Below are 26,960 nucleotides of genomic sequence, written 5' to 3'. Positions count from 1 at the left end.
CCTGCGTTTCAGCTTCATAAATAACAAAAAAAGTATTGAACACAGAGGAGGGTGAAATGGATGGCAGTCATAATCCTGCAGCACAGCCTGTCCTTATCTGACTGTCCACACCCTTTCCACCTCTCTACCTTCACTCCTCTCTCTCACCCATCTGTGCACTTCCCTCATCTGTCTCCTCTCTGACAATCTCTTTCCCCTCCTTCTGCTTTTCTTTCCACATTTCCAACAGCTTCTTCTCTTCAACACCTCACCCTTCCCGCTGACAAACACCTTTCACTCCTTCTGCTATATGTTCGCTTTGGTAATGGCTGCTATACTGTGCGAGCGACTCCAGCAAGTCTCACCTTATCATTACTGTTCACACCCTTTACTGTACAGCCTTCCCTGTCTGTTTATAACAGGGTGCATCGACCTACCTATCAGCTTAACAGTAAAGCTTGAAATGTCAAAAGGTGTAGCAACTCGTCTGCACTGCAAAACCTGTGAGCCCGGCCAGGGCGACACAAAAACGCTCCCATGTATTTATCGACTTGTAATTATATTTAATTGGCACACAGCAGTGAAGCCACCAATAATCACTGCATCCATAATGAGGATGACAAACTAACTAGCCAGCGCACCAACTACTAATAGCCACGAGGAGAGCGAGGGAACCGAGTGCAATATTTGAAGAACAAACAATGAGCAAAATACTCCTAAAGCTTTATCGAAGGATTAAAAAGATAAGAATATGTGGCATAAGTGCCTTATCAGTGGGTTTTTTTTTAATTCAATAAAATTCTGACTTGCTGAACTTAAGTTAGGAGTGTTTTCTTTTACATGAATATTTCCCATGAGTGAGCTCGACCAGTCATAACATGTCAAATGAGCTGTGAAACTATGAGAAGCTTAAAAATATATTGACATATGCTGTATGCACACTGACACTGCAATCCTTTTTTTGAAGCCCGGAAGATATAAAATCTTTTCTTGAAAGGAAATGCCATAAAATAAGTTTGATGTGTTTACTTTCAGAATCCTAATTTTCATAATCTTTACAATGTGTATTTATTAGTATTTATTTTATGTCTAAAATGTTTGTGGATACTGCTGGAATTTGTGAATTTCCTCCAGTGGATGAATAAAGTATCCACCCATCCATCCTGTACAACTGTAAGCTGTAAATACTTAGATGAGCCTAAAATAATATTAAAAAGACAGAGACAAGTTAAGATGTGACAAAATGCACAAAATGCAGCTCAGTTTCTTGGTTCCCAGTCTATGGGAAAATCTCTATTGGTGTGTATTTCTGAGCAAAGACCAGAAAATGACAAACTCCTCTGCATAAATCAGAAGGACAGAAGATGCAGATATATGCTGCTTAATTTATTAGTAAATGCTCAGACATAAATAGTCTGATCCTGAGAATGAAATCCGCTGGGGAATTTACGGGTAACTCCAGCAGGACTTTCGTCAGTATGTATCCCACAGGCTCTTGTTATGTAAAACTTGGCTTGGCTGCGACCTCTGACCTCCTCACTATTCATTTCACGGAGCTCATTCTGCTGATGCGCTCCCTGAAAAGCCACTCAGGATTAAAAAATTTGTGAAATTTGCTGCTTGAAGTGCAAAACCTTAACAACCTTAACAGACTTTTTCCACATGAGAGCAAATAAATGTTTGTTTACAAAGTGTGTTTAATGACTTCCTACAACTCTACCCATCCATTAAACTTTACCCACTAATGTCAGACCATGCCTAATCTTCCACCATCACGTCAGCCAAGCGGAAAGCCTCACTGTAACCTTTGTGAGAAGCCGTGTTTTTCCCCGAGAGGCTCCACTTCCACTGGCCTGGAAGTGGAGTCGACCACCATTTGTCAAATCTTAATCTGAAATCTCAAAAATAACCAATTTTTCTTTACAGTTTTTGGCAGTTTTTAGTTTTCTGTGACTCCGATAGGGACGTAAATTCCGCCATCGGACCCACTTGGCAATTTTTGTCTGAACGTGGAGGTCATGCACAGGGATACGCTACACAACAATGCACCAACCACGCACACGCCCTTCAGCTGCACCTCAACCAGACTTCAGAGTAGTAGAACATGAAAGGCCACACCTCGGTCACCACGATAGCTGAACACTACACTATCGTCAACTCATCCCGTCACGCAGTGAAGTCTTAAGTGCTTCAACTGAAGGCAGCTGGACTTCTTAGGTTAAGGAAATGTTTCCCATCTCACATCTGCGGTGCTTTTTCAGTTCTAAAAGGTGATGGGGGAGCACCAGGTATTTAACTCCTAGTGGGGGTTCAGGCTGTGGATGTAGTCCTGAGAGTTGTTGACCCACCCGATTGTCTGTGAGTCGTTAAGCTTACTACCAGTCAAGGGACGGATTCTTTGTCTTCATGACCCTTAAAGGAAGTCCAGCTCCTTTCGACTCAGCGCTGGATAACTGAGGCTTTCTCCGTTTTGGCTTCCCGTCCACACTGAGACGGCATTTTCCTCAAGGAAAAACGATGCGTTTGAAACGATGATGCATTTTAGTCATGTGATGCAGTCATGTGACAAATTAAACAAAGACAGCGGAGGCCATTATACAGCAGTTGTTTTGATTTCTCTCAATTTTGATTATTATCAGTTTGTACATGCTCCAGATAGCTTTTCTTCAAATTCTTTAATTCTCACTCGCTTTTGCACATGCGCAGGACTGGAACGTAAGCATTTTGGGCCGTTTCAATGTGGACGCGCAACTCTGTGAAAACGACTGAAAACGCTAGTGTGGACGCGGAGCGTTTCCAGACGAAAACGCCGTTTTCAAATCTATCCAGGCTAGTGTGGACGTAGCCTGAGAAATTGAACAGACGTCATGCTGTGAAATGCTTAGCACTGTGCACTACTGCATCATTGCACCTATAAATACACTATACATGCTGTTATTGTCCGTGTGTGTATCTGTTAAGTACATTGAGAGCACAGAAAAAACCCAAAAGAGCCCAATTCCTTGATCAGAATCCAATAAAGCTTATTCTGACTCTGATGTAATGCTGCTTTAACTCAAACCCTGCTGTTTTTGGCAAAGCTTGTTTGAAACATGTGAAACAATTACTAATTTTTTATCAAAAAGCACAAAACAGGCAGTTGCTTCTATGCCCCAGCTTTGTTTACCATTTCCCACCGAGGCTTCTAGGCTTCTGATTGGCCAACATTTCTACACGGTTAGGAATATATCACCACCTGTTGCTTTGGCATGTTCCTAGCAGCGTTTTCCTTCATTTCTGCGTTTACATGTGGACGGGATTATTTTTTAAAACGAAAATGGAAAATCTCAGTTTTCAAAAATACCCGTGTACGTGTGGACGTAGCCTAACAGCCTGCTGTCACAGGCAAACAAGTGCAAGTTTTCAATCACAAAGAGCACACATTCCTGCTAAACTGCACAACCTGTACACGATCTATTTGCTCAGGTGAACACATGGATTTGTGAAGCTGATGCACCAGCCAACAGCTACATTATCATAATATCAAGCTTGAAATAACATAAATTAACCCTAAAGTAAATTTACAGTTATTTCAAAAATCCGTGCTCGTGCCTTGTATGCGGTATAATACAAGGCGTATGCGGTATAATGCTCAGAGGAAAATCGAAATTCCCGCCAGCACGGACTTTATTATAGACACAATGTTTTTGCATCCACAAATCCTAATCAAGACGATTATTGTCAGGCTTTAGCTTGACAGAAACCACTACCAGGAAATATCCCAGGGAATCCAGTGCAGAAGGATAACTGTGTCCTTTTTGCTCTAATGAAGACACAATGATTGCCAGTTTATGTCAGATCAGGTCTTGATTTGCAGTTCTACTAAAACTCAACCATAAATTAGATAAAAAACAAACAAACAGAAAAACAAATGTGTCTCTTCTTTCTAGAGAAACAAACAAGGAAACAGGAAAATAATATAAACTCCTTTCTTTGAAAACTGAAACTGAAAGTAAGCCAGCATCACTGTAATAACACTGGCACAGGTAAAATTGGTACGTGTACACACCGCACAGAGCAGGTCACAGCTAAAAAAGGAACAGGGATTGGTTAACTGTGATTGATGTCGCCCGGGGGAAAAAATGTTTCCCTCCTAAACAGCATGACCTGTGATTATCGGCTCACTTTGTTCTGATACTTAAATGACGTCACGGTGTCACATTTTGCAATTAAAACAGGGATCACTGTTACAGACAGGAAGCATGTGCAAAACTATCAAAATAAGATGCAATCTCTGATAAACGAGTCTTTTTCTTTAAGGTTCGGGGCTTTCAGAGTAAAAGTTGCGAACCTCAAAACCTGTTGAACGCTGTACTGAATTAAAATAGCGCCATCAAGCTGCTAAACCGCCAATCATGATGCACAGACAGAAGAGCTGAGCAGCGCTGGTTTAGGTGGATCTCTGAGGGAGCACCAGTAGGTTCATTTTCCACTTTACAGCCTAGACCAGCGAGAGGGCACCGGATCACAAGAAGGATCTGACCTAACATAATCTGCATAAGTGGAAGGATATGTAATTAAATAGAGTAAAAAAGTGCCAAGTCATGTTATCTGCCTGCTTCTCAAATTCTTTGTAATCACTTTGTGATACTCAGGCGGGAAGCTGACATCTGAGAGATCCAGCTGATTGCTCTGGTATGCATATTACTTCCTTGTCTGCTGCCGATTCTCGAGTATTGGGAAAACGTGAATTTTGATACATTTTTTAAGGCGGCATTTGAGAAGTTTGTGTCAATATTGCACAAACGGATACTCTGTTCATTACACGTGACATGCTTTAAAGCTTTCTTTTTAAGCTTTTTAAGCCAGGTAAGTAACTGAAGTAACCTTTGCTGTCTGTGTGATTTGACCGCGGTGTGTGTGTATGTGTGTGTGTGTGTTTTCGTTGTGAAATCGACATAATCAAACACATTTGATCATCGCAGAACCGACTCCCAGCCCCACCTGCACACGCCCATTTTCCTCACCTCCATCCATCTAGCCACACATCTAGCGTTCTGCCTCTTTAACCCCATTCCCCTCCAATCAATCAACCAATCGCTTCCACCGAACCCCCCGTCTCCCCCTCCTCACCGTGCACTCCATCTCCTCTGGCTCTGGTTTGATCTGTACAGAGGGCATTTCTTTCTCGCCCTCCTCCTCTGCTTTCTTTTCTTCCTCTTTCACCCTCACAGACTGTGTCGCCACTTCCTTCAGCTCCTCCTCCTCGCCCTGCGTTGGCCGTGGCCTGGTCGCGGGCTCTTCTTTCTTCTCCTCCTCTTCCTGGACTGTGGGCGGCAGAGGTGATGAAGAAGGTGGCGGTTCTTGCTGGGTCAAGGAGCTCTGCTTGGCCGGGCTCCTCAGCCTCTTCCGGGCACTGACCGCACTCTTCTTCTGCTTTGGAGTTGACTGGCACTGAGTAAGAAGAAGAAGTACAATAGATGGCATTAAAAGGAGGAAGGTGAGTTTGGTCACAAAAAGAGGAGTACAGAAGGTCAGCAAAGACAGGAAGGGGGGAGAAGAGGTGATAAGGGAGTCGTTAAGGGGATGAAATGGGGGTGGGGAGAAATTGAGAAGAACAAGAGAGGAGGAGGAGGGGTGAGAAGAAGGTAAGAAAAAAAAGTCCAAACTTCCTGGCCAGGGAGAGGGGGTGAAGGGAGAGGGGGTTGTGTTAAAGGGTATGAGGAAGGTATGAGGAGTAAAGTGGGCAGGAGGAGAAAAAGCAGTAAGCAAGAAAGCAGAAAACAAGAGAGCATAAGAGAAAGAATGAAGAGGAGAAAAGTGCCAGGTAGGACAGGAAGTAAGACAGGAAATGGGTTAGTAGAGTTTGGAGGGAAAAGGTCATGACTACAAGCATTACCTCTACTCTGAAAGCCTGCTAAAGATAACCTCCTCTCAAAAAAATCTGCCAGAAGAGGGGGTCAAAACACACAAACACACACACACACACAAACACAAACTCACACTCTGTCTGAAAGAGATGGAAAATTAAAGGCAAAGACAGAGACAGAGGAGGCAGAGAGACAAAGGCCTAATCCTCAGGCTGCCAGTGAGGGAATGAGAACGAAAGAGAAATAACAGCGAGAGCAGGGAGGAGTAGCCGTGAACTGACCCCTCCCTCCCTTTCAGCGGCAGGCAGGCAGACACACCCTTTTCTGGAAGCTGAGCGAGAGACAAACACACACACTGAGAAAAAGAGAGAGAGAGCGAGCTGAAGAGTGCCAAGGCAGAGGGACTCACACACACACTTTTAGAAATGTACACACCCCTTTCTCTTCTTTTTGGTCTCAATTTTCTCCCCTTTTTTCCCTTTCTTAGACAGTTTCTGAGCTCTAAGAATTATGCAAGTCTCTACAGATAAAACTCTCCACAAACTTGCAAATAGTTTGGCAAGCAGTACCAAAAATGTCCACAGATGTGGAATCCAGCATAATTTGACCTACATTTTTTAAGAGGTTTAGAGACAGTCATATTTTGAAATGTGTCTTACTTTTGATATGATGACTGTACATAAATTCTAAGGACAGTGAAACAAAAACAGTAAAACAAGAACTTTTTCCCCCTCCTGTCCGTCACGAGCCAGATAAGAATAAATCAAAGCGAGCTGAGGTCAGTTATACCTACAATATGTTTACAGTCATTTTAAACAGGTTTCAATAGGTTTGGGCAGCCAGTGAAACTAAAATAATATAACAGCAAGAACCAACTGTGTTGAGTCTAGTAGTCAACACAGTGTAACATAATATGAAGGAAAAAAAATACAATTACATATAAAACAGCATTTACCACATTAGAAAAGGGTTTAAGACATAATTTCTGACTTTAAAAATAACAACATTTTTAAACAGTTAATTAATTAGTTCATCTAAGGCACCATAAATGTCATATTCCTTGTTTAACTCTATATATATTCTTCAAAAGTAGAAAGTTTAGGATGCACATTTATCTGCAACTTTATTAGGTGTGCCTATAATTCTCAAAAATACATCCTGCAAGAGGCAAATCTCAGGGTTAAAAATGCCTTGTTGTTGTCAGAGGTCAGAGGAGAATGGCCAGACTCCTTCAAGCCCCTAAGAAGGCAACAATAACTTAAGTAACAACCATTACAACCAAGGTATGCAGAAGAGCATCTCTGAAGCAGCACACCAGATGCCGCTCCTGTCAACTAAGACCAGGAAACTAAGGCTCACCAAAACTGGACATCATAAAAATGATGAGTTTACATTTCTGCTGCAAAGTGAAAGTATAAATCCAACCTGCACTGTATCAGTGGTTCAGGATGGTGTGGTGTAATGGTGTGGGGCACACTTTGGCCCATTAGCACCAACTGGGCATCACTTAAATGGCACAGCCTATAACCCAGTGCACCCATCTTCTGATGGCTGCTTCCAGTGGGATAACATACGATGTGACAAAGTTCAGATCGCTCAAACTGGTTTGTTGACCACGACACAGAGTTCAATGCACTCAAATGACCTCTACAGTAACACATCTCAAGCCAACAGAGCACCTTTGTGGTGTGGTGGAGCCTGAGATTCACATCCTGGATGTGCAGCTCATGATTGTGCAGCAACAAGGATCAAAATCTCTGAGGAAAATCTCCAACCCAGTTCTAATAAGGTGTGCCTAACAAAGTGACTGGCATATTTCAGTGTCTGTCTTTATCCTTCTATTAATACACAGCCACCAGGTCATGACCAAATATTTATATAAACGAAAGTTGTAAAAGAAGTACATCAAGCAATCTACCGCACTTCCTTTTCTTCCCCTTCGAGTTCAGCTCATGCTGACAGGTATGTGGTTAAAGGTGACGTTTGAGAAGTTTGTTTTACAGTTTTGTGGTTTTAAACAGAAATGTGACTTTGTGAGATCAGCACATCAACTTCTGGTTAACCTTAATGTAAACCCAGCCGGTGACTGAACACAACCGATCGATATCAGGGTGAAATTCAAACCCCTCTCTTTCAAATTGTTTGTTCACATCTGAGCAAGAGTCAGCACAGACAGCTGATATTGAGAAAAGTCCCATAACTAACACAAACATCATCAACAGAAACCACCAGCATTCTTTCAAAAGACGTATTAAAAACACCAGCTAAAAAGGCTTGACGTGCGTGTGCTTTCCTAGTGTGAAAATCCACCATCGAAACACTGAAAACCCACGCATTAAAAAGAACACAAACGGGAAGTGATAGCAAGATTATTCCAGTTGCACTTCTTTATGTATAATTCTCACGGTGCGAGAAATGCTGAAATAGATAAACAACTTCTCGACTTCCTGTCTGCAGCGGCGACCCTGCCGCACGCCCAGCTGTTTAATGGGAAACGCAGTGCTGTGTGCTGCACAGTGCAGGGTTAGCTGTCTATGTAAAGCCCAGTGAAGCCAATCTAAATAAGAAAAGATAACAGCTGGTAGCAGCAGGAGAAATATGAAATAATATCAGAAGAAGCAGTGCAAAAATGTCAAAATAAAAGGTTTGATATATTATTTAAGCAAAATAATTAAGTATTAACAGCATTGTTGTGGTTGTTTTCACAGTGAGGAGAAGTTTCTCTCAGTCTGGTAAATAATTAACAAGTTAAACTGCCAGCAGGACTTAATGACAACGCTGGAGAGCACACTCACCAGCACATGACCTAAAACAATCCATCATACGTTATGTCAGCATAGCAGAGAAAATATTTTACATTATCGAATGCAGTGAGCGTCGGTATTTTAAGCATTACGCCACCGAATTCTTCAGAATTCAAATATTTTTCTGACACGTAACGTGTTGAAGTGTGCTGAGAATCGGACACATTTGCGCTCTGCCACACAGGACAGTAAAAATTACATCATCACTTGATGTTCTCCTGTTTTTTTTTCAGCCTATGAGGGCAAACAGAGACTCTAAGGCCATGGTGGTGTGTTTCAGGCTGGCATGTGACCCAGCCCCAGCGGATTCCACAGCGAGGTGGGGCCTCGGCCAATCAGCCTGGGTGTGGCTGCAAGCACAACCCCTCCCACACAGACGCGCACACAGAGGACACACACTGATCTCTCAGTTCCATTGTGAGGGGACAGAGCCCCCTCTGTGTCTCTAAACAAAGGTAAAGGCAGCTTGATGCCTCACCTTCCCCCCAACTGGCAACCCCCCACAAAGCAAGAGCCTGAATTTCACCAAACTCCACCCACTCATACAGTTTGAAACAGCTTTAACTTTATTGGGCCTGGAGTTGCTCAAGGCACTTCTCTGTGGTGTTTTTGGCCACAAGCTTCCTTTCTAAGCTTCAGAGACCATTTTTGACCTTAAACATCACACAGGAAAATCCATCAGAGACAACGAAACAGTTTTGTGCACCAACAAGACCAGAAAACAGTCAAGGATGCTTCACAGTTACATCACAGTTTACACTTTGACTTATTTCAACAGTTGTTGTTTTCCTGATTTTTTTTAACCTTATGTAAATGACAAAACTAAGAATTTCTTCAAATTTACACACAGTACTCATAAAGTACTCGTAAGTTACTAAATTAGCACATTTACATTTTAACTGCAGTTTAGACTTCATGAATTAACAGTATGCGCTGTGAAAACTGGAGCAATGTAGCCTATTTAAAAGCACAGAGAGTGCTAACAGCGACATCAACACAGTCTGTTCCAGCACACAAAGCCTTCCTTTACACCTTGTGCTTTAACCCTTTATTTTGTTTTCAGTTCACTAGTTAGCAGTTTGGTCCTGTGTTTTGTTCTGAAGAGGCCTCATTATCATCTATTCTCTTCTGTAAATGGCCACTTTTCCAAAAGCCATTCAAGGCAAACCTGTCCTTTCAGTTCGACAGAAATAACAAAAGTTCTGCTCAATTAAATCAGAACATTTGTGAATTTACTCAACAGAAAAGACGGTAAACAAATGTATTTCTTTTTTTTAAAGAAGCTCAAGGTTGATTTAATTTGCCAAATTACATTTGTGGACAACATTTAACATATTTTGGCGAAAACTTTGGCAACTAAAAATGTATAAAAACTTCATTTCCAGCTAAATTAGATTTGGTGGAGTTTGTTGTTTTGGTCTACTGGAAAGAGCTGAAGGATGCAGACTCCACATCTTAAAGGAAAAACTACAAGCAGCTTTAAGTCACACACACCTCAATTCCAACTCCTTATTGCATGCCAATGCTTGAATACAAACACCTGCAGCTGCTACTTGGCTTGCAAGTTTTCTATCACAGCACAGAGGGTAGATTCAGATTTTTTGAAACCTGGGACATCCGATTAAAGTCAACTTTGACAAGCCAGTTGCACCAAATTAAAAAAAATTAAACCATACCTGATTGAGTAGGTTTATTCACAACAATCTAGAGTTGCCGGCTTATTTTAGTCCAAACGAAGCAGCAGCGACCTCAGGGGCATAAAAGTAATGTTACCTGGGATGTTCCAGAGCCTGCAGTTCCTCTCGTCCAACTTTCCAGCAGAAATAAACATGCTTACAGCCTTGTGCATAAAACTCCCCCTCAGGACAACTACAAAAGAGAAAATTTGTTTCACCTCTTTCAAAAAAAAGGCTGAAGTTCAGCATTATTAGGGGCGTGGCCACTTTGAGTGACAGGTAGATGTCGACTCCTCACATTAGTTTATCCAAGACACTGAACTAGACCTGTCGTTGACTATATGTGCGAGATTGTACCTTTTGGAGCTAACACTGTCTGCTAGTGTTAGCTGACAACGTTACACAAGAGTTAAAATTAGAAGCTTGAATGATGATGTCGTGATCACTATGTCCATTATTCACATACAGTAGGGGTTTGAAACAGGTGGCCTAGGGGGACCAGAACCACCTATCCGGCTCACTGGATTGCTTTGGAAAATGTGAATGTTGCCAAGAAACGAGGTATAAATATGACACTTTGTTCATAACGTAAGTATGTCAAACTTACCAAAGACATCACCCATGGCCTGGCGTTACAGGTTCAATTGATTTACTGCAGCAGCATTTCTTCCAAATGTAGAAAACCTCAAGCATATTATTGAAATTGCACTCCTCTTTCTTAAGGCATCTCAGCGATTCACTGTCTACTTAATATTCTTCATACTTGCAGGTGGGTTTTAATATGCTATTAAACAACAGGTTTGATATGTCGCTCACTATGTAAAAATTGAGTTTTACACAATAATACGAAAGTTATACATTGCAGAACATCATGCTACAAGCACAAAGCCTTGCATTTTGCTCTTCTGACTGGTTTTTCCTTCACAATTCTTAATTACTTGTTAATTAATGCCTAAAGAGTAAAAAGCACAAATCGGATCGGAAAAGTACTGTGCTGCAACCAGACCTGGATTAATCGTGATTTGCAAATAATTCGTTTCCGTTTGTTTTAAACCCAATCTGGAGCTCCAGCTGGGCAGAGTTCATAGCTCTCTAGCAGTTCAGACTGCACCATGTGAGGAGTAAATTACAGGGGGGACAAAATAATTCAATTTTTTAAGCATTTAAACTTCAGTTGTTATCCTTCAGCTTAGAAATCACACCTACTTTATCACTGTGAATAGACTGAAGCAAACACTGAGAATCTTTTCGCAAATCTGACTTGATCCACATCTGCTCCCAGACGAGGCAGCAAAAGAGGAAGGAGCTCACAGAGGGGGCCACGAGGCGTGTGTGTGTGTGTGTGTGTGTGAAGAGCAGCACTAACAAGTAGTGATAGTGAGATATGCACATGTTGTGCGTGTATAAATGAGGAATGACAAGATGCCTTTTTGTGTGTGTGTGTGTGTGTGTGTGTGTGTGTGTGTGTGTGTGTGTGTGTGTGTGTGTGTGCATGCCTCCCCCACCGGAGGAGGGGTCCCACTGTGGAGTTCCAGGAATTAAAAAAAAAGGGTGGGGTGGGTGTGACCCTGTCAGCCTCTGATCCTACCACAGGAAGTCAGGGTGGGGGTAGAAGAGGGACCAAGAGGATTGAAAAACAGACAGGCAGATTGTGTTTTCTCCTCAGACTCTGTGACACTTTGTAGATGAGAAAACTGCAGCGAGCCTTCCTGTGACCCGGCCCACATTTAAACAGAGCTGATTTCCGAACAACAGCATAATCACACGAGTCATTTCTCAAGCAAACAACTGCAGGGCACAAAAGTGACTAACATGAGTTACTACAAAAATAGAGTTGGTCCCACACACTAAAGATAACTGGTGTCTGTAGTGCTCACCAACTATATACCATATAGCTCGTTTCCCTAGCTTTATAAACCCTGTATCGGGGATGAATCCCAACTGGAGGCATCCTTTTAAAGTGTACTCAATCAAGGTTATGCATGATTAAAGATCAGACCAACAGACTCTGCTATAGCTGCTAGCTGACACAGTGTGTACGTGTGTATAGGTTTTCCTTTAGAGTGTTAGTGACTCATTCATTATCACATAAATATGATTTTAAGTCTAAAATCTATTTATATATTAGCACTGAGAAACAATTCTTGCCATCTGGGGCATGCATGCATATAGCCTACAGATGTAGCGTGCTAGCTAGCTGAGCTGTCTTTACCTGATGTTAAAACACCAGACACTCGTTCAAAAATGGTCACTTCAGGCTCCAGAAAAACAAAATTGGATCTCCACAAGGACAAACTCCAGACTTCAGAAAGGTTGTCGCGAACCAGTGAGTGATGTCATTTCTGCCATGTTCAATGGTTTATTCACAGTCTATAGTTAGGCTACGCCTGTTTAATTGCTTATTAATATTATCTATTAACTAATTAAAATGGGGAAGAAAAGTGACTTTGAATGTGACGTGGATGTTGGTGGCAGACGGGCTGGTCTGGGTGTTTCAGAAACTGCTGATCTGCTGGGATTTTCCCACACAATCATCTCTATGGTTTACAGAGAATGGGCTGAAAAACAGAAAATGTCCAGTGTGCGGCAATACTGGATGACAATGCCACGTGATGTCGGAGGTCAGACGAGAATGGCGAGACTGCTTTGAGCTGATAGGACTGCAATAACAACTAAAATAACAGCTGATTATAACCAATGCATGCAGAAGTGCATCTCTGAATGGACAATGTATAAATAAATGGGCCACAGTAGCAGAAGACCACAGCAGGCGCGCCTCCTGTCAGGTAAGAGCAAGAAACCGAGGCTACAGTTCACATGGGCTCAACACAAAACTGGACAATAGAAGATTGCAAAAACACCGCCTGTTCCAACGAGTACTGATTTGACTGTTCATCTTGACTAACATGAGTGTGACAGTGGAAACAACTACACTTGTCCAGCAAATGCCATGGCAGAGCATGACAGTGGGGGAGGTCACAGTGGACAAAACAGGCCATCTGAATAGGTCACTTTGAGCTCTTTTCTATCATTAATGATCTAAGTGATCAAAATTATAGCTCGCTTTAGGTCCCCCAAAACGCCATAAGGGGACATCAAGCCAAAATTATTGTGAAAATAACCCACAGAGTTACAAATCCTTTGATACAAACTAGATTTAATGCGGAGTCATTCTGCAATCACCCACAAGAGGGTCTGTCCCTGGGCTTCACGCAGGCCAATCTCAATGTTTCTAAAGTCTATTTTTATCCGGTGAAGACTCACTGAGCGTGAACTGAACGTTCTGTTTCATCCTCATACGGTCCCACACATTCACACCCGCTCAGAACAACCAGTCTGTTACTGCTGAGCTGCAAAGAGATGGAGAGAGGAGACATGATTAAGTTTTCCATTCCCCTTCTGCATCCTGGCTTGGGATTCCATCCCCTGTAACCACTGCTTTGAAATAAAACACAAATACTGACTGAGACTAACTGCATGCTGTGTTTAGATTTTTCACACACAAAAATCACCCACACATTTCTAACTTGTAGTGAAACATCAAATAATGCAAACAGAAACAAAGGTTGGGAGCAGGCACTGTGTGACTGTCTCTTCTCACCTTTGACTCTGTGAATAAAGCAAAGCCTGCTTGGCATTTTAACACCGTCATATACTTATGTTGTCACCTGACAACTGAAATAGAAATATGTGAATGACAACACCTGAGATGTTAAAACACAGTGTAGCGATCCTCCGGAGATGGTAAGACACTTTACACGTTCTCCTTCCTTACAACGTCACACCACCTTTTTAATCCATGTCAACCAGAGTGGCTATGATAAAAGAAGCTCTGAAGCAGGCTCATATCAATGTGTTTATATAGTTTTACTAAAAATAATGTTGCCAACACCATATTTGCTGGATACTGGAAAATACAGATGATACTAATCTGTGTAGTGCTACAACACTGGGATTGATAATCTATTTAGCATCCAGTTTTGTTTTATTAACTTACCTTTTAACATAATTTGCTTTTTGGCCTTTGTATAATTTATAAAAAGCTGTTTATTTTACAGAAGTTGCTACTGTGCTAGCACTTCTTGCTTGTCAACCTAGAAACAGTTAAACCTCTTCTTTATCATTCTCCAAGTTTGCAGAGAGCAAAACATCCTGCCAACATGTGGTTAGAAGTGGGACAGACAGAGATTGGTCGTTAGGTTGAGTCTTCTCAGCTCATTAAACTTTATTCCTGCTCACTCTGACTTTTTATATTACGTTTAAATAAGGCTGAATTCACCGTTTATTTGTTGTCATTTACATATTTGCTGCTTATCTTAGAAAACAAATCAAAAGCATTAATTGTATTTCATGTTAACTTTGATGCATTGATAATGTTGTATTCAAGAACAAATAAACGCAGTTTTAAAGAGACTCGTTTGAAATATGTTATGCTATTTCCAACTTATATTTGCACTGTTTTCTGGCAGAAGTCAGAATAATTAAAACTGGATGATAACGGCAATGAAAGGCTGATTTATGGATGCAGCGAAATAAAAACCCTCGCTGAGCTTATTCTTTAGAGTGTGTTTGAGTGAGAGAGGGTGGGACAGAGAGACTATCTGGGTCAGTGCTCTCCTCTCTGTCACTGTTGCCTCGTTCCAAACCACCCCCCGCTCAACACATGTGTGTGTGCGTGTGTTATGGGCAAAGGGTGGGGGACTGCCCCAGTCGGCAGCACTGTTCATGCCCCAAAGAGATATATACACACACACACACATACATATATATATATATATATACACACACACACACATACACACACACACATACATACATATACACACATACACACATACATATATACATATATACATATATATATATATATATATACATACACATATATACATATACATATATACATATACATATATACATATACATATATACATATACATATATACATATATATATATATATATATATATATATATATATATATAAACACCCATCTCGCCCCTGCGGGCGGTTTATCCTTCAAGCTCGGGTCCTCTACCAGAGGCCTGGGAGCTTGAGGGTCCTGCGCAGTATCTTAGCTGTTCCTAGGACTGCGCTCTTCTGGACAGAGATCTCCGATGTTGTTCCCGTGATCTGCTGGAGCCACTCGCCTAGCTTGGGAGTCACCGCACCTAGTGCTCCGATTACCACGGGGACCACCGTCACCTTCACCCTCCACATCCTCTCGAGCTCTTCTCTGAGCCCTTGGTATTTCTCCAGCTTCTCGTGTTCCTTCTTCCTGATATTGCTGTCATTCGGAACCGCTACATCGATCACTACGGCCGTCTTCTTCTGTTTGTCTACCACCACTATGTCCGGTTGGTTAGCCACCACCATTTTGTCCGTCTGTATCTGGAAGTCCCACAGGATCTTAGCTCGGTCATTCTCCACCACCCTTGGGGGCATCTCCCATTTTGACCTCGGGACTTCCAGGTTATACTCGGCACAGATGTTCCTGTACACTATGCCGGCCACTTGGTTATGGCGTTCCATGTATGCCTTGCCTGCTAGCATCTTGCACCCTGCTGTTATGTGCTGGATTGTCTCTGGAGCATTTTTACACAGCCTGCACCTGGGGTCTTGCCTGGTGTGATAGACCCCAGCCTCTATGGATCTTGTACTCAGAGCTTGTTCTTGTGCTGCCATGATTAGTGCCTCTGTGCTGTCTTTCAGTCCAGCTTTGTCCAGCCACTGGTAGGATTTCTGGATGTCAGCCACCTCCTCTATCTGCCGGTGGTACATACCGTGCAGGGCCCTGTCCTTCCATGATGGTTCCTCGTCTCCCTCCTCTTTCTTGGGTTTCTGCTGCCTGAGGTATTCACTGAGCACTCGGTCAGTTGGGGCCATCTTCCCAATGTATTCTTGGATGTTCGTTGTCTCATCCTGGACTGTGGTGCTGACACTCACCAGTCCCCGGCCCCCTTCCTTCCGCTTAGCGTACAGCCTCAGGGTGCTGGACTTGGGGTGAAACCCTCCATGCATGGTAAGGAGCTTTCTTGTCTTTATGTCAGTGGCTTCTATCTCCTCCTTTGGCCAGCCTATTACCCCAGCAGGGTACCTGATCACGGGCAGGGCGTAGTTGTTGATGGCCCGGATCTTGTTCTTACCGTTCAGCTGACTCCTCAGGACTTGCCTGACCCTCTGCAGGTACTTGGTGGTTGCAGCCTTTCTAGCGGCCTCTTCATGGTTCCCATTCGCCTGCGGGATCCCCAGATACTTGTAACTGTCCTCTATGTCTGCAATGTTGCCTTCTGGTAGTTCAATCCCCTCAGTTCTGACTACCTTCCCTCTCTTCGTTACCATTCGACTACACTTCTCCAGTCCGAACGACATTCCAATGTCATTGCTGTATAGCCTGGTAGTGTGGATCAGTGAATCGATGTCTCGTTCACTCTTGGGATACAGCTTGATGTCATCCATGTACAGGAGGTGGCTGACAACTGCTCCGTTCCGTAGTCGGTATCCGTAGTCGGTATCCGTAGCCAGTCTTGTTAATGATCTCACTGAGGGGGTTCAGGCCTATGCAGAACAGCAGTGGGGACAGAGCATCTCCTTGGTAGATCCCGCACTTGATGGTGACTTGTGCTATGGGCTTGGAGTTGGCCTCTAGTGTTGTACGCCACATCCCCATTGAGTTCCTGATGAAGGCTCTTAGGGTCCTGTTGATCTTGTACAATTCTAAGCATTCCAGGATCCAGCTGTGGGGCATTGAGTCATAGGCCTTCTTGTAATCAATCCAGGCAGTGCACAGGTTGGTCAGTCTGGTCTTGCAGTCTCGGCTGACTGTTCTGTCTACCAGTAGCTGGTGTTTTGCACCTCTGGTATTCTTGCCAATCCCTTTCTGTGCCCCACTCATGTATTGACCCATGTGCCTGTTCATCTTAGCCGATATGATGCCTGACAGGAGCTTCCATGTAGTACTGAGGCAGGTTATTGGTCGGTAGTTGGATGGGACCGGTCCCTTCTTGGGGTCCTTGGGGCTCAGGACCGTTCGACCTTCGGTTAGCCATTCCGGGTGTCTCTCGTTAACTAGCAGCTGGTTCATTTGTGCTGCCAGACGCTCATGGAGTGCAGTCAGCTTCTTCAGCCAGTAGGCGTGAACCATGTCGGGCCCTGGTGCTGTCCAACTCTTCATACTGGAGACCCTTTCTTGGATATCTGCCACTGTGATGGTTACTGGTCCCTGTTCAGGGAGGTCGCTATGGTCTGCCCTCAGATCCACTAGCCACTGAGCATTGCCGTTATGGGTTGCGTCCTTCTCCCATATGCTCTTCCAGTATTGCTCCGTCTCCAGCCTTGGTGGTGCTGTTCTCTTATTGTTCCCTTGCCACTGAGAGTACACCTTTGCTGGTTCTGTGGAGAACAGCTGGTTTATTCTCCTGCCTTCTATCTCTCTGGTGTACCTCCTCAAGCGGCTGGCCAAGGCTGTGAGTCTTTGCTTGGCAGTTTCCAAGGCCTCAGGTATGGACAGTTTGCTGTATTTCTTATGCACCTTCTTTGCCGCACCTTTCTGCAACTCCGTTAGTTGGCTAACCTCCCTCCGTGCTGCTTTGATCTTGCTCTCTAGCCTCCTTCTCCATGGAGGGTACTGCCCCTTGTGGCTGTTCAACTTGTAGCCAAGCATCTCACTGATCACTGCTGCCGTATTGTAGATCAGTTTGTTAGTGTCGGTAATCGTGGTTGTAGGTATCGTCCGTAGTGCTGCATTAACATCATCTAGCAGACCTTCTGAGGGTACTTCACGTAATCTTGGTAACCGGCTACGGGGGATCCAGGTTTCAAGCTTGGCCATGATCCTATTTCTCAGGTCAGTTCCTCTCGCACTCAACGATCCTTCTCCTATCGCACTTGGGGCTATGTACCCAATCTCGGGTGGGGGTGATGATATCTCCCCCCTGACCTGGCGTCCTGACTCCTCCTTGCCGTAGCATTTATGTTGTACCTCGTCAATCTCTAGCTGTGATAGCAGTCCCTTCTTTCGAATGTTGGAACACTGAGCTACTAGTTGTTTCGCCGTCATTGTGGATGTTGGGTATCGAAGAATCCATAGGTCCCTCATCCTATTCATGTAGCCCCTCCCGCCAGGGTTACTTGTGTAGTAGCATTCCAACAACGCCCTGTTTTCGTCTCTTGCCCACCGATGCCTTCTTGTTCCAGTAGCCCACTTGTCGTCAGGGTGCCCTGGTTCCTCAACACCTGACGCGGACCTTGTTGATCCGGGCGACGTCCGAGCCGGCATGCCTTCATATTTATCTGTCTCGCTCATGTCTGCGGTAGGCTCGCTTAGCATAGGGGGTCTAGCCTTAGGACCCTTACTGGATACAGACACCCCAGGCAGGAATCGAACTTGCGATCCTCTATATATATATATATATATATATATATATATATATATATATATATACATACACACACACACACACACATACATATATATATATATACACACACACACACACACACACACATACATATATATATACATATATATATATATATAGATAAGATAAGATAAGATAAGATAAGATAAGATAAGATAAGATAAGATAAGATAAGATAAGATAACCTTTATTAGTCCCACACGTGGGAAATTTGTTTTGTCACAGCAGGAAGTGGACAGTGCAAAAGTTATGAGGCAAAAATTAGGATACAATAAGAATAAATACAGTACACAACTGTACAGAACAGAATAGAATAAAATAAAATAAAATAAAATAAAATAAAATAAAATAAAATAAAATATAATATATATATATATATATATATATATACATTAAGGGTGCAACAATACACAAAATTCACGGTTCGGTTCGATACAAAAAAAAATGCCTTTTTAATTTGTCATTTATTAAAATTATAAATATATATTTTAACTCAAAAGTACAGTTTTTAAATGTAATGTTGCTGAAACAACAAAATAATAAAAAAAAAATAAATCTATCTGATCGAGAAATCACTCATCTTTGGAAAAGAGAGTTTATTACAGAGAAATGGCTCTTTCCAAAATAAAAGCTATACTATACGCTTCTTCTGGGCTATATTCTCAGCAGCATATTAAACATATCAGGTCCCCATAAGGAGACTCATGCGCTAACGGCTGTCTAAATGACTCGGGTAAAGTTTGTAGCATGCGTGCTTGTTGTTTTTGTCTGCTTCCACCTGTCTTTGCACTAGGATGGTGTCGGCGTAAATGTGCAGTCATATTCGTTGTGTTCCCACTAGTGCTGTCAGCGTTAATCTCATTGAAATGACGTTAAAGCCACAACACGGCAAATCTCCGTTAACGAGCTACCGCAGATCACCCCGTGCGTGGGGCTGGACGGCCAACACGTTAACACACTAGTTCCCACCAATGTAATTGAGCATTGCGTGGCACATCCAACATACTGTTTTACTTTAGTCCATGACACGCTTACCTTCAGGGTCATGCTTCACATGAAAACCAAGATAGTTCCAAACGCCAGATCTGAATGAGGGTGGGGGAGGTTCAATTTGCCATGTTGCAACGAGCTTAGCTTCTGTCTTGCTAGCTTGCGCTGCGCTCAGTGGATCTGCGATCGACTGTGCAGCCTAGGCGGAGTAGTCGAACGCAGATTCACTGAGCGCTCAACACAGACAGCATTGTCAGAAGAAAAGTTGATAAAATAAATTACAAATTTTGTATTGTTCGATACATATGCGTACCGAACCGAAAGCACTGTATCGAACGGTTCAATATTGATACCAGTATTGTTGCACCCCTAATAAACATATATATACACACACACACATATATATATACATATATACACATATATCTATATATATTATAAAATGGAGGTTCTGCCAGACAAATTTCTCCAGATAGGAAAATAAGTTGGCTCCAGTTTTCAGTTTCCGTCTGCCTCTGCAATGTAAACTATGCAGCAGCTTTAGCTTAGGATCCATCATCGCTTCATCTAAGAGGGACAATTAGCATGAAAAGGCAGTATGGGGGAAAAAGAAGATTTTTTTCCCCCCCCCATACTGGCTGCTCGCTTATATGACTCAGGGTTCAATCTAAGTTCAAAGCGCCGTCTACCATCGTCTCGACACGCTGTTGATAGAATTCAGATATGGAACCATAATTTGTTACTGAACAGAATGAGACAGTAGTCACACCCCGATAGATTTTACGGCAGCTTGAAGATGGGGGACTACCTCCAAAAACAACTCCTCAAATGATCAGGTAGGTGATTGATACTTGGGCTGTTCCAACAGGACAATTAACCCAAACACACATCAAAACTGGATAAAGCCAGCTGCCATTAAGCTTCTCAAACAACTTTCCCAAAGCAGATCTCAGCCCAACTGAAAATTTGTGGACTACGCTTAAAAGTCAGATTTGTGCCTGGAAACCAACCAATTTAAAATAACTCTACCAATTCTGCCAAGAAGAGTGGACAAATACTCAGCCGGATTTACACAGCAATGTCGTTGATGGCTACCAAAAGCAACGTAACGTGTATTTGAGCCTGTGTAATTGAAAGAAACGTTCAAAGAAATCAATCAAAACTACAAAAATTCAATGAGCTTGATCTTCTGACCAGAACTGTAAAGGAAAGGCCCAATGATTCGAGGCCTTCACTTTAAGACCATATAAGTAGTAAAAAAAAAAAAGAATTACATATTAAATAGTTATTTTTTATTCTATATTTTGGAGATTTGACTAAAGAAAAGATTACATTCTGCATGAGATGTAGAGGAGATGAAGTGAGACAAGGGGTCAAATTCAAACCAAGCAAAATGTGATTCCACAAATTTAAAAAAAAAATGTTCTGGCACGAATGACTGAAAATTACATTTTACATAAGTCTGGCTTTGCTCCTCCCACAATGCCTATACTCATTTAAAGGCGAGGTAGGCGCGGAGGGCTACGGGCTAAGCTAAAGCTAACACCACACCGGCTGCCTTTACCCAGTATTTTCCTCGCCAATGTCCGTTCTCTGGCAAACAAAATGGATGAGATACGGCTCTCCATCACTAACAACAGACGGATTATGGACTCAAATGTCATGTTTTTCACCGAAACATGGTTGAACAACAGCTGCCCGGACAATGCTATCGAGTTAGCAGGACGCCACACACACCGAGCCGACACGCTAGCAGATGACTCCGGCAAGACCAGAGGTGGAGGTTTGTGCATTTATATTAACAATGCTTGGTGCATGAACTCCACTACTACTGAGAGTCACTGCTCACCTAATGCGGAGTTTTTAATGGTCAAATGCAGACCTTATTATCTCCCCAGAGAACTCACTTCGATCATACTCACTGCCGTGTATATACCCCCCGACGCTAATGCTAGGTTGGCCATGAAAGAACTTTCTGCAGCCATTAACAAACACCAGAATAAACACCCCGAGGCTGCTTTTATTGTTGCTGGCGACTTCAACCACACCAACTTAAAGACAGTCCTCCCCAGATTCCACCAACATGTCTCCTGCCACACCAGAGGAGACAAGACTTTAGACTATGTGTATTCCAATCTGGCTGGAGCCTACAAAGCCACACCCCTCCCCCACATTGGACAATCGGACCATCTCTCCCTGTTCCTCACACCTCGGTATTCACCACTCATCCAACGTGTGAAACCTGCTGTGAGGACAATTAAAGTGTGGCCAGAGGGGACAGACGCAGTGCTCCAGGACAGATTTAAAAACACAGACTGGAATACGTTCACCCACACAGACCTGGACCAGTACGCCTCATCTGTACTGGATTACATCTCCAAAACCACAGACAGTGTCACCACCCAGAAACGGATCACCATGTACCCCAACCAGAAGCCTTGGATGAACCGGGATGTTCGTCTCCTCCTGAAGGCCCGCAACACCGCCTTTAGGTCAGGAGATGCACACGCCTACAGCACAGCCAGGGCTAATCTAAAGAAGGGCATCAAAAAAGCCAAACACCATTACAAAAAGAAGGTAGAAGAACACTTCTCCAACTCCAACCCCCGACGCATGTGGCAAGGACTCCAGACCATCACAGACTACAGGACCACCAAACCCTCCCCCGCATCCTCTGATGTCTCCTTCCTCAACGAGCTCAACAACTTTTATGCTCGTTTTGAGCGAGGGAACCCCACAACCACAACCAAAGCAGACGTGACGCCAGACCACCAACCTCTGACTCTCTCCCCCACCGATGTAGGAGCGGTGCTGAGCAGGATCAAAGTCCACAAGGCTGCAGGCCCTGATGGCATACCCGGGCGTGTTCTCAGAGCGTGTTCTGGGGAGCTTGCAGGAGTGCTGACAGACATAGTCAACCTGTCCTTGGCCCACGCTGTGGTACCGGCCTGCTTCAAATCCACCTCCATCGTCCCGATACCCAAAAACTCCAACCCATCTTGCCTCAATGACTACCGCCCAGTAGCACTCACCCCCATCATCACTAAGTGCTTAGAGCAGCTGGTCCTAGCACACTTCAAATCCTGTCTCCCCCCCACCCTGGACCCCCACCAATTCGCATACCGCCAGAACAGGAGCACAGAGGATGCAGTCTCCATCGCACTGCACTCTGTCCTCTCACACCTGGACAACAACAACACCTACGCCAGAATGCTGTTTATAGACTTCAGTTCAGCGTTCAATACAATCCACCCCTCACAACTCATCAGGAAACTGACAGACCTGGGCATCAGTTCCCTCATCTGCAAATGGTTACTGGACTTCCTGACCAACCGCCCCCAACATGTCCGGCTGGATAACCACTGCTCATCTACCATCACAATGAACACCGGTGTACCACAAGGCTGTGTGATGAGCCCCTTCCTCTACTCCCTCTTCACCCACGACTGCAGACCTGCTGATGGTTCCAACACCATCATTAAGTTTGCAGATGACACCACGGTGATTGGCCTCATCAGTGACAACGATGAGGCCGCCTACAGGGAGGAGGTGGATCGTCTGGCTGAGTGGTGCGACACAAACAACCTGCTGCTTAACACCGAGAAGACCAAGGAGCTCATCGTGGACTACAGGAGGAATGCTGACCCACATCCACCCATCCACATTAAGGGGACGGCTGTGGAGCGTGTGAGCAGCTTCAAGTTCCTGGGAGTCCACATCTCCGAGGATCTCACCTGGACGACCAACTGCTCCAAGCTGGTCAAGAAGGCTCACCAGCGCCTCTTCTTCTTGAGGACTCTGAGGAAGAACCACCTGTCCTCAGACATCCTGGTGAACTTCTATCGTTGCACCATCGAGAGCATCCTGACCAACTGTATAACAGTCTGGCACGGGAACTGCTCTGCCTCGGACCGGAAGGCGTTGCAGAGGGTCGTGAAAACTGCCCAGCGCATCACCGGAGCACCACTTCCTGCCATAAAAGACATCTACAGGAAGCGGTGTCTGAAAAGGGCTGGGAAAATCATCAGAGACCCCAGTCACCCATCACATGGACTCTTCACCCTCCTGCCCTCTGGGAGGCGCTACAGGAGCCTCCGGACTAAGACCACCAGGTACCGGAACAGCTTCTTCCCCACAGCTGTCAGACTCCTGAACTCTGCCTCCTGACATCTGACCCACGTTAACACATGGACTGAACATACACACACCCACAATGGACAACTGTACCCTCAAACACACAATAATAACTTGGACTGAACCACCACTCACAACCACTAGCACTTTATATAGATACTGTAGAAATTATCCACATATCTAATTTATCTTAACTGCACTACTGTATAGCTCTGTAAATAATCATTCTGTACATACGATAATTTTTAACCCTACAACTGTTTACAACTTGCATAGTTCCCATTTCTGTATAACTGTATATCTCAGATTTCTGTAAAGTTATTTATTTCATATTCTGTATAGTTTTTCATATTTATATCCTGTTCATAGCCTGTACATAGCTTGTACTCACTACAGCCTGTACATACCTATAGTTATAGAATATTCACAACATACTTCATACCGTGTACATTATAACATACCATAATAGACCCATTTCTGTAATATACTTACATATCTATATTATTGCTAATATATATTGTAATATATCTATATCACTAAAGCACTTCTGGATGGATGCAAACTGCATTTCGTTGCCCTGTACCTGTGCATGTGCAATGACAATAAAGTTGAATTCTATTCTATTCTATTCTAAAGGTTTAATAGAGCTTGAGCCAAAAGAACATAAAGTGAACCTTTATCCAACACAATCTCTTTATATAAAGTAAATGCTGTTCATACGAGAGTTACAAGTCAGACTGACCAACGTATCAACTGGACAAACGTGTCATAATAATCTCTGCCAACTGCTCTTCGCATATTTGCAGAATGGGACCGGTGGTGTTGCTTCGCCTGTAGACAAATATATTACCAAAGGGTTAAAACAAGAATAATAGACTGGCATGGTGGATTAGAGCACCTGAAAGACACATCAACCACCAACCACCAAAACCATTACTAGGTGATGTGATCTTATTACAGCACAACATTTTGCTAGGCATCCTCGGGTACTAACATTCAGGTGGGTGATACTTTGACCACCTACCATATCAGCTGACACCAACCTCTTCCCCCAATATGCCTCCCACATGGAAAAAACTGTTCATAAACAATCTAAAGACCCTGCACCTCCAACTCCCCACCTCCCATTTCAATCTAGCACCTATAAGATGTGTCAAAACACACCCAATAATCCATGACAGGCTGAACCCCGTAACACACAGGAAACAAAAGATCCACTGCCACCATCTCTGTGCCAGCCACCGCAGGAAACCCCAGAGGTCCCATATCCATGCCCCAAAGGGTCAGAGCCATTTTGGTGGCAAAATGGAAGCACTTAGACAATATGAGGCAGGTGGTTTCATCGTTCATCGTAGAAGATGTCATCATATATTATGATGCCTTGGAACATGGTTAGGTTAAAACCCATTACATGACCTCAGGCAGCACAAATTGTGCAAATGTGTGAAGAGAAGAGAAGAGAAGAGAAGAGAGGTTTCCAGTTAGGGATCTAAACATTGCACAACTTCTGTAACTGGAGTCCCAAACACACAGACAAAAACACATACGCCCCTCCCTGTATGGCCTGAACCTTGAGAAGCAAAAGGACTCCCTCAAAAGGAGGGGGGAAAATTGACAAAATTGAAAATTGTTCAGTGTCAATGTGTGTTTGAGAGAGAACTATCGAGGCCGAAGCGTTGGCTTGCATTCCCTTCATATAGACAAACGTGACCATGCACACCTGTACACACAAACACACACACCATTCTTTCTCGGCTCACCCTATCTTCCTTCTCATTTTTGCACCTCCTCCTGACCTCCCTTACTTTGTGTTGCAGTGGCTACGTTGAAAAGGGTGGGGCTTGGTTAATAAGTGACAGATATGAGATGGGCAGTTGGGCGGAGGTTGGCTGGGTGCTTAAAGATCCATGGCGAAAACAAAAAAGTCTGTTTCAAATTCAAATCGACCACAGACCATTCACAAAAGAAGGTTTCAAAGAATTTGAGATCTGAATTGTGACCCACTGTGGCCGTAACCTCGGCAACACACGGTTACAGGTATATGACCTCCCACCTGTGACGCGTTTAAGTTGCATGCCATACCAAGAGTGTTTGGTCTGGTCAGGGCATTTTATTTTGACGCTCAATTCCATTCTTATACAATCCTCATTTGTGCAGCTTGAAACGTTGCATTAACAAGTTGCATCACCGTTAGAGAATGCATTCAGTGGAAATGCAAGGACTGCCATGAATGGGCGTAATCAGAGCGTGGAAATTAAAGCCACACCCAGTCTATAACCCAGGGTAATAGGACTCCCTGAGTGCACTGCAACAAGCATGTTACTTTTATCATAAAGCAAATAAGAGAATGAGTGAGCAACATAAGAACTTAGATTACATTGAAGTCTATGGGAAAGTTGCGACCTCAGAAAACGCCATCTTTATAAGGTTTTAGGAGGATAAAGCAGAGTATCCTTTAGTAGTGACTGACAAGTCGCTACTGTATGGGTGTGAAATGTTTCAGTCTCATCCAAACCTCACTTGCGATGATCGCTTTCAAAACATAAAAAGTTAAACTCTGACGTCTTTAAGGACAATAAGTGACATCATGGTGTCCACATCCAGCTTTGACGGTGGGTCTACGGTGGTCAGGTGTCTTGAAATGTTTGGGACTGCACATGTGGATACAGCCGAACAGTGGGTCTCACTTCAATTAAATCAAGGAAGAAATCAGCTAGGAATCTCACATACAGCCATCTGAATCTGCCTATAGAATATAAAGTGAGAGGTCTTTAGTTTAATCTCCATATTAACAGCATGAGGATTTGTATTTAGAACATATCTCTACTTAATTCCTGAAGAGACTTAGACAAGAAATATTCAGTATTAATGGTTTAAATGCAAAAAACTGCAAACTGAGTATAGAGCGGAGTAAAGCGAGCGAAGCCTTGCTGTGATCCTCTCTCTCTCACACAGCTGTGACCTTATATGTCTTCCTCCTTCTGTAACTAAAACCACTCTTTCTACTCCACGTCCCTCCTCTTCACATCCCTCCCACACACTCACAATCCCTCACTGTTCTCGCCCACTTTGTGTACAATCACCACAACACTACGTGCATTAATTAAT

General features: G+C 43.4%; 1 protein-coding gene across 3 annotated transcripts in view; it reads right to left on the bottom strand.

Annotated features, from left to right (window-relative positions):
* The window catches only part of klf8 (Kruppel like factor 8), a 94,304-nt gene that overhangs the window by 36,757 nt on the left and 30,587 nt on the right, over nt 1-26,960 (bottom strand). For all 3 annotated transcript variants that reach the window (XM_084940934.1, XM_084940932.1, XM_084940935.1), the window contains one exon: nt 5,092-5,412. In XM_084940934.1, the coding sequence (XP_084797060.1) occupies nt 5,092-5,412 (321 nt within the window). The remainder of the gene's footprint in view (nt 1-5,091; nt 5,413-26,960) is intronic.

Source organism: Perissodus microlepis, chromosome 10 (assembly GCF_051167445.1).
Source record: "Perissodus microlepis isolate ML-2025 ecotype Zambia chromosome 10, ASM5116744v1, whole genome shotgun sequence".
Lineage (NCBI taxonomy): Eukaryota > Metazoa > Chordata > Actinopteri > Cichliformes > Cichlidae > Perissodus > Perissodus microlepis.
Note: the sequence above shows the minus strand (reverse complement) of the source record. Positions and strands in the feature narration are given on the sequence as shown.